An 8,931-nucleotide genomic window follows, 5' to 3' on the forward strand; every position below is an offset into this window, starting at 1 on the left:
ATTTTAATTTCTGAATAGAATAGTAAACAATTAATAATATTTTGTTTTTATGGATAGTCCTAATATAGTTCTATTTAATAAAAAAGACAATGTAAATAATTGTTTTTTTGTTTAAAATGTAACAATTTAAACAATGAAACAAAGAAGTAATAATAGTTGATATTTCCTATTTATACTGGTCATTAACTATTTGAAGATTTGATTCGGTTAGATCAATTTCAGGGATGCTGATCTTTGTAGTAATTACAGCACTTATTCATGGGCTGTCTGCAAGTGCTGCAGATAGAGAGCATGTGAGTTTTATTTGATTGATTTAAATTAAATATTGGTTGTTAAATATTGAAGTCAGTACTATTAAGTTGGTTTTAATTGTGCTACCTTGTTAACTTAAAAGTACCCTAACGTAAAACTAGAATTAGAACATCTCTTAGGGTCAGTCACAGGTCTTCCCATTTTGTTTGAAATAGGGACTGGGAATGAGAGGGAGAACGGATTTCTCAACGGGGTGGTAGGGGGAGAAAAAAGAGGCCAAATTCCTTTCCTTGTTCTGGAGTTCTCTGTCTAAGCAAGAAGTAAAGTAATTACCTATTTTTTCAGACGGGGCTTTACGTCCAACTACCACAAATTAGGTGTCGTGGACGGAGGCGACTAGCAAACATACTTCAACTGTAAATTTTTTATATTAACCCATTAAATAAAATACAAGGCCTCTAGAGCTGGAAATCGAACCCACTAAACCAACAATACATCTTAGCTTTCCGGGTCTAGCCTATAACCGCCTAACATACTTTAGTATAAATTTCTCATATTAACCATTAAATAAAATACAAGGCCTCTAGAGCTGGAAATCGAACCCATTAAACCAACAATACATCTTAGCTTTGCGGGTCTCGCCTCTAACCGCTCGGCTATCGTGACGCTCGGCATATCCCCTAAAAGTCTAAGAAAGGTTCTTTCTTCCTTCCTCCCCCCCCCCACTCACAGCTAAATTACTTAATCCTAAAAGCCACGCAACATTCAGGAAATAAATGGAAGCGCTGCAGATTTGAATGGTTGCAATTCCATGGATTTCCCAAATCCAGTTTCCCTGTAACTATCCTTACTATCGCATAGAATAATGTTTACACTTTATTCACTCTACTAATAGCCACCCATTTTTTAGATCTTTTAGATTGCAGTCCTTTTTTTTCCTGTCTTGGCCACTCTTTGTACAAATCTACTCGCTACAATGAATCTCTATACATGAAATCTACAAAGATTACCAAAATTAGTATTCCGTCTAGCTAGTCCAATGGCTTAGTTAAAAGATAGCTTTAAATAATCATTAAGGTTTACATTAAAACATTATTTCAGTCTAGATTATTTTTTATTTTATCTATAAAGATATGATCTTATTGGTTGCTTAATGTTCTTATTTTTAAATTGTTTAACTTTAATATTTTTTTCAATATTTGACCGCAGATCCAAACTCGACTTGAATCACAAACTGACAATTTACAAGACACTGTTAAGACCCATATGGGGCTCAACCGAACCCTCTAACTCCAAAACGCCTGTAGGCACTACAGTCTAAAATCCTGAATACTCCATACTACAATTTCGAACCTTGCCATACCACACTGACCTTCACATCCCTTTTGTCACTGATCTAATAAAGTCTCGCTACCGCAACTTTCACAGCCTCCTAGCTCTCTCCATCCTAATCCTCTCGTCCAGCAACTCTCCTCTCCTCACCTTCCAGACAATTCTCCTCGTCGTTTGAAGTCTGGAATTGGGTCTTAAGATCTACTGATGTGAGTGCAATATCCACTGAGAAAAAGTTCCATCAATGGTGATTGGTCTTACAAGACTTTCATGTGAACTTAACCAGTTTCATCAATGGGTGATTGCTCTTACAAGACTTTCATGTGAACTTAACCAGTTCCATCAATGGGTGATTGCTCTTACAAGACTTTCATGTGAACTTGACCAGTCTCATCAAATTTACTTGATACAACATTACAAATACAAATTAAAATAAAGTAAAATCTACAATAACATCAAGTTTACATTCATTAAGTAAAGTATGTTAGGCGGTTATAGGCTAGACCCGCAAAGCTAAGATGTATTGTTGGTTTAGTGGGTTCGATTTCCCTGGTCTCTAGGCCTTGGATTTTATTTAATGTTTAATATGAGAAATTTATAGTAAAGTATGTTAGGCGGTTATAGGCTAGACCCGCAAAGCTAAGATGTATTGTTGGTTAGTGGGTTCGATTCCCCCGGTCTCTAGGCCTTGGATTTTATTTAATGTTTAATATGAGAAATTTATAGTAAAGTATGTTAGGCGATTATAGGCTAGACCCGCAAAGCTAAGATGTATTGTTGGTTTAGTGGGTTCGATTTCCTTGGTCTCTAGGCCTTGGATTTTATTTAATGGTTAATATGAGAAATTTATAGTAAAGTATGTTTGCTAGTCGCCTCCGTCCACGACAATTAATTTGGTAGTTGGACGTAAAGCCCGCCTAAAAAAATAGGCGGTTACTTTACTACTTTACTTTTCTAGACTGAATCTGAAGCCTATTTGGGCGGGTGGGGGTTCAGTCATGGCAATATTTTCCAATCTTTAAGAATCACTTACAGCACAATGTTTACACAAATGGCAGATTTAATTTATTCATTTATGAATTTATTGTTTACAGCTTGAGACTTGCTCTGAAGAATGTATGGTAAAAACACAGGACCCAAGTTTGGTCCCAATGGAATTATTTATTAAGTGCCTATCATCATGTGTAATAAAAATGAAAGAAAAGAAATTAGTTAAGAGCTCTGTCGATGATCCTAACCGTACTAAAACAAAAGTTGAAGAGAAATTAGAGTTTAACGAAAAGAGATTAGTGAGACTTCCTACAGGCAACATGAAACATAAACTAGGATTTCGTGAAAAGCGTGATGAATTTTCAAAGAATTTTGGAGAAAACGAGGCAACTGATGGACCAATAAAAAGCCGATTGAATTTAGCAGATGTGAAAAAAAAAGCTGAACACAATGAAAGCGAAATAGTTGATGGTATTGAAATCAAAATCGATGATAGTATCAATCACCTTATCGATATACCACCTACGGTAGCTCAAGGATTTATTCAAAATGGTCATGCTAAATTTACTACTGATGATGACAAAAGAAACTTAAATAAGGAACTATCATTAAATGGAAATCTTGCACCAAAAAGTAAACAAACAGATTCGGATATGGCAGCGGCTAGCGCAAAATTCAAAAGACAAGTTCCAAATCAATATGGATCTAATAATATGGAAACACCAAATCAAAATCGTCCAGTGATTGTAAAATTCCCAGCTGGTATGCCTGCTGGTACTACTAGGGCTAGACTTAACTTGGTTGGATCGCCAGGTCAGCGAGCCCTTAGTAACGCTAATGTCGGGCGCTTAATTGGAAATAACTTTTATTACCAGAGAAGAACTGCTGCTGGAGATAATACTGGAGCCGGAGGACAGGAAAGGATACGCTCTAATGGTGGCTTTCAAGAGGGAGATGACACCGCTCTGAATGGTATCCCAGCAGACCTCCTTCCAGCTGGTTTGAATGCTGGAAGAGATCAGTTTGGTGTTGCCAACACTGATGCTGCAAGAGCTGATATAGCAAACAGAATACAGGGTCCACCTACTTATGGTAGAAACGAAGCTGGAAATTTGGAATCTCATGGCGATGATTACAGGAGGATAGGCAATCGAGCAAATGGCAGATTTGGTTCTAGAAATGTATACAAATCTTTAACAAATCAGTATGGAGCTAGTGAAAGAACTGCTTATGGTGCAGGAGTACCACGAAACAATGTTTACCTTAACGAGGAGGAACCACTTATTTCTGAAGGTCATGCAATTTTGAACGCAGGGTATCCTAGAGATTTCAATCCTCCGTTTACCAACAGTAATCAGTATGAATATTAGCAATAAATAATTACAATTAATCAAATAAATAAAAAATGATTTGGTGGAGGTATTAATTATTAATTTTAACCAATGCATATTGCCTATCTTATTTCCAAATTTCAAGACTAGAGATCTTATTACTCTTTGAACTTCTTGCATTATGTTCATCAACATCACACGTTTTAGAAATTCACGCTACCTCACTCTGCAAAACCGTTAACACTGTGTCCCCCGAAGAATGAGGAAGGAAATCGCAAAAGATCTGCTTGTTTTCTAGAACTCACTTCATATATTTAAAAATGTTTTTTTAAATCTTTTCAAAACAGAAAAAAGTTAATTTTGCATTCACAAAATGTGTCACTAATATAGCTTTTATTATTTCCAATGCTTAAACAATATTTTATTGCACTTTAATATTTGTTTTTAATTCATTTTAAAATACACAAGTTTTTAATTGGTGTAATTTTATTTCTTTATATTAATTTTATTGAAAGAAAGAAGACAAAAAAGTTTTCATTTTGATCATTTCTTTCCGAACACGCCGTTTTTTAGAGAAAACAAAACTCAATCAAAAAGTTTTGTGGGATGAAGATTTAAATCCAATTAAATGGTTTTGTCTTTAGAAGACTTTAATAACTTGAATACCTTTTTGGTCACTAGTTACTGAGCAAAATGAAAATTAATGAAGCCTGGATAGCTAGTTTGAAACAAAAAAATTATTTTTCCGAGAAATTCTAGAAAGGCTAATATATAGTCAGCAGGTAACCTACAGCTGTGATGTATGTGTTCTGATTACAAGAGGAATATCTGGAAGAAGCTGTACAGATCGTTAAATTGAATGGTTCCTGGTAGAACTGATAACGTAGGGAGAATGCTCTAAGTTCTTAGATCCCTAAGTTGGACGCTGGGTGGTAAAAGAAGGAGGGAATAGACAGCGGTCGCTATGGCTGGATGACTTGGGAACCGATCTGAAAACTTTGGGTTTAAAGAGGTGGAGAACTTGGGATTGAAGGATTGAGAAGGGCCCTCTTACAGCCAACTTAATAATAGTAATTATTAATGATAATTATAATTATTATTACGCAACAGGATATTTAAGATTGAACAGTAAATAATACCTAATATTCCAGAACTGAATTATCCCTTGTGGGTGCGGGGTAAGAATAGACCCACGGTATCTCTGCCTGTCGTAAGAGGCGACTGAAAGAGACCTTTTTAGCTCACTAAAGTGTGAGTCTATCTTGTTTATATTAATTTTTTTTCTAGGGTTCTCCACACTCGTGGTTTCCTTCAGCCATCACTAGTAACTGCTTTCTTCCAAGTCCTCTCGGTTTATATTATTTACTTTCAAAATGTTCCATTAAAAAATAGTAGATACCTAGTGTGGTTCTCAGGCGGTCACCCATCCAGGTACTAACCACGCCCGACGTTGCTTAACTTCGATGATCGGACGAGAACCGGTGTATTCAACGTGGTATGGCCGTTGGCAACGGTGAGTTTAAAGGTTCACCTCTCTTTTCTTTTCCCCTCATTCCTTTCCTGCCACTTCTAAGTTTCTAGTCCTATCTTCTTCCTTTTTTTTCCCATACATAATCTAGCTGAAATTGTAAAAACAGCAGTGCCCCAAAGATGGAACGAAGATTAAAAATAAAATTAAAAAAAAAAAATTCTTGTCGTCTTGTAGCGCTATCTAGCGCATGGAGAGTGGTACTATCTTGAACAGGCTTTTTACAAGAACCAGCTAATTCAGTCATTATTTTCTTTTCAGCACCTAACAGAGAAAAAAAAAAAAAAAAGAGAGAGAAATAGAAACTATATCTTTTAAACAAAACACTTGATAAAAATGGCAAATTTCTTGGCCTATCTACAAAAAAAAAAACATTTTACCAAAACTATCTTAGTCGTCGCTGTGACAGAATGATCTGTGTTTTCAGAGAAAATCTAAAAATTGAAAAAGAAAAACTGTATTAAGGTTGTATTTTTTTGTTTTTCATATATTATCATTATGCTGAAAAGATAAAGAAAGCATGAAAAGAAAAAATAATATATATTTCGCTACAGACAATAAATATAAATAACCGTAAAAAGAGAATTTAATTGCAATTAATAGCGTAGAAATATCTTAACTATAAAATTGAAGGAGATATTAAAGCAAAGATAGATTTATTAAATTTTAACATAATTGTATTAGTAAGTGCTAAGTTAACAGTTGAACAATATGTATGTAAAGTTAATTTTCAGTTTTATATTAACTGCTGAATGTTTTATCTTATGTAGCAGCATAGGCATATTAGTGAGTCCTATTTTAGCTTCTTACATAAAAATAAATAAATAATAAAATAATTGAAAAAAAGTAAATAAGATCTTATTTAATATTAAGTCGAATAAACAATTTTTTTTAAAAATATTTGCTGTCCATTATTGAGCTCTATGGGGAATTTAAAAGAAAAAAACGGGCTGAATTTTTACTATATCTCCTTGAAGTATCCTATATTTGCCCAAATTTGCCCCAACTTAACTTTTTTAAACACCTTTTTATTACTTTTTTTATTATTTTAATACTCCTTTAAAGCGAACAATCAAAATTTGTAAAGCTACAAATAAGACAGCGTTAGCAGTTCTCTGCTGTACTAAGAGATAGCGTTGCTATTAATGAAATTTTCTTATTGTAGCAATAACGTATCACACCAATCAAAAAACTCGTTAACTTCATTTTTTGTCGTAAACAGTTTTTCCTTTTTTAGATAAAAAGTGGGAAGTGCAAAAGCTTTTTTTTTTTCAAGTTTCGAGGGAGGAAAAATCGGTTTTATTAAGGAGTCAACAGCTAAAGCTAGAGAAGTGCTCTTTTGAAACCAAAAAAAAAATCTTAATTTGCCTTCAATAAGAGCTACTTACTAAAAAAGCTTGCGAGTTGAATAGGTCACCAATATTTTTGTAAAGTTATTTACTTCTATCCAAGTAAGTGGCGCTTTGAGTTGTTGTTTTTTTTTAACAACTCAACTGCCTTACTGTCAAGATAGTTTGGGGGTCAGTTTTACTCTTCTCTATACATTTATTGTAATTAATAATTTTTGTATTTAATCTTATTTATTTATTTAGGATCATTGTATTAAATATTGTGATCAGCAAAGAATACAGTTACATCAAGATGGAAGAGTAAATATTTCAGATGCAAATGAACAAAATCAAACTTTTACTGACTGCATTATTAAATGCAAAAATCATTACAGCATTCGCCAATATTTACGTTTAAGTTAGTATTCTTTTTCTTTTTTTTTTTAATTTAAACTTGTTAACAGCTGTTTTCTCTCTCCCTCTTCCCCCTCTCTCTCTCTCTCTCTCTCTTAATGCATCTTTACATCATTATGATGTTGGGACGTAGTGGGAGATAAGATCTGGCTTTGTAAAGAGAAACAAAGTATTGAAGGTACACAGGCGCCACGGTAGCCGAACGGGTTAAGAGGCCGAGACCTGCGAAGCTAATATGTATTGTGTGTGGTACTGGGTTCGATTCCCGGTCTCTAGGGCCTTGGATTTTTATTTAATGAAATAATAAAAGAAATTTACGGTTAAGTATGTTTGCTAGTCGCCTCCGTCCATGACACCAAATTTTTGGTAGTTGGACGGTAAAGTCCCCCTCCCCTTGAAAAAATAGGCAATTACTTTACTTTACTCTATTGAAGGTATACCTGCAAAGATTAGAAAAATACTGATGAAAAAGAATTGGCTGGGGATAACTAAGAAGTTAGGTTATGATTTAAGAATTTAAACAGTAAGTGTAATGGTAGGATGCTCTTAGGTTTCCACAGTAACCCTTTGGCTGACAGAGACCAGGGGGGTTAAAACGTTTGAGAAAATGTTAAGGAAAGGTTTCGGGCAGTAAGTATTATTTTATTTTTTTTGTTTTTTTTTTTTTTTTTTAAATCAAAAAAATTCAATTTAAACTTTTCAGAAAAGTTGAAGAAACCTACATATTTAAGCTCTCAAGAGCGCGTTTATAAATACCTTCGTTTTGCTAAAAACTTTGGTAAAACTAAATCTGGAGATCGTATACATGGACTCCAAGAACAACATCCTATTGATCATAGTAAACAACAACTAGAATTGAAAAATTTTACACCATTTAAATATCAAGAAGCAAATGGAACATTGGTCGAACATTCTAATAATGTTAACGATCAACATATTAACAATACCCATCCAGACAATTTCACAGCAATTAACTTTACAACAACTATCAAGACAAAGCCTTTAATAGTAAGTACCAAAGATTTTTGTGTTGAATAATACCATGAAAAATCAATCTCAACTATATAGCTAATTGATTTTCTACAATCTACTTTTTCTTTTTTTTTTTAAGCTTACAAAAAAAAATGCATTCTAAATTATTTTTTTTTTGTATTTTATTATTACAGCATTTGGAGGACTATCATGTGAAAGCTAACGAAACCATAAGGTTGTATCAACCAGCTCTAGTAAGCATGAAATTAGCTGATAAGCCTAGTTTCACTCATAATGATAAATATATCACAAAAGAGGATTTTAATGATTATATTAGAACTATTTTTGGTAAACATCTTGGCGCAGATCTTATTGATTTTCTAAATACTTTTGAGGACAAAAATTAATGGAAAACAATAAATAAAAAATTGTATTTACAAAATAAGGTTTCCATTTTTACATATATTGGTTTTGACTCTGTTTTTTAAACAAACAGAGTTAAATGTTTAATTGTAACAAAACAAATTTAGTACAAGTAGCAATCATTGATTAAAGAAAACTTAAGCACTCATTTTTTTGGAACTATTCCTTTTTATGGTAAAATTAAAGAAATAAAAAAGAATTCTGGTTTTTAATGAACTTCAGAAATAATTGTAATTAACCATGGCTAAGTATTAGCTAAGAGTCAAACTATAAATTATTAATTAAAACAAGTTGAAACATTAACTGTATATTTAATATGAAATACATTGCCTGATCTGACAGCAAGAAGTACAACAATTTA

General features: G+C 33.3%; 2 protein-coding genes and 1 pseudogene across 2 annotated transcripts; 2 read left to right on the forward strand and 1 right to left on the reverse strand.

Annotated features, from left to right (window-relative positions):
* The first annotated feature begins 136 nt into the window (after window positions 1-136).
* LOC141457944 (uncharacterized) lies at window positions 137-4,387 on the forward strand. Its single transcript, XM_074135350.1, has 2 exons — window positions 137-293; window positions 2,679-4,387. Exons 1-2 carry the CDS (start codon window positions 225-227, stop codon window positions 3,942-3,944), a joined length of 1,335 nt encoding a protein of 444 aa, XP_073991451.1. The 5' UTR covers window positions 137-224; the 3' UTR covers window positions 3,945-4,387.
* A 908-nt stretch (window positions 4,388-5,295) lies between these two features.
* Window positions 5,296-5,414, reverse strand: LOC141459012 (5S ribosomal RNA; annotated as a pseudogene).
* Window positions 5,415-6,065: 651 nt separating this feature from the next.
* LOC141457953 (uncharacterized) lies at window positions 6,066-8,931 on the forward strand. The gene is made up of 4 exons (XM_074135360.1): window positions 6,066-6,219; window positions 7,026-7,179; window positions 7,879-8,183; window positions 8,342-8,931. Exons 1-4 carry the CDS (start codon window positions 6,145-6,147, stop codon window positions 8,552-8,554), a joined length of 747 nt encoding a protein of 248 aa, XP_073991461.1. The 5' UTR covers window positions 6,066-6,144; the 3' UTR covers window positions 8,555-8,931.

This window comes from Rhodnius prolixus, unplaced genomic scaffold (assembly GCF_049639745.1).
Source record: "Rhodnius prolixus isolate KJV_2025 unplaced genomic scaffold, Rpr scaffold_5, whole genome shotgun sequence".
NCBI lineage: Eukaryota > Metazoa > Arthropoda > Insecta > Hemiptera > Reduviidae > Rhodnius > Rhodnius prolixus.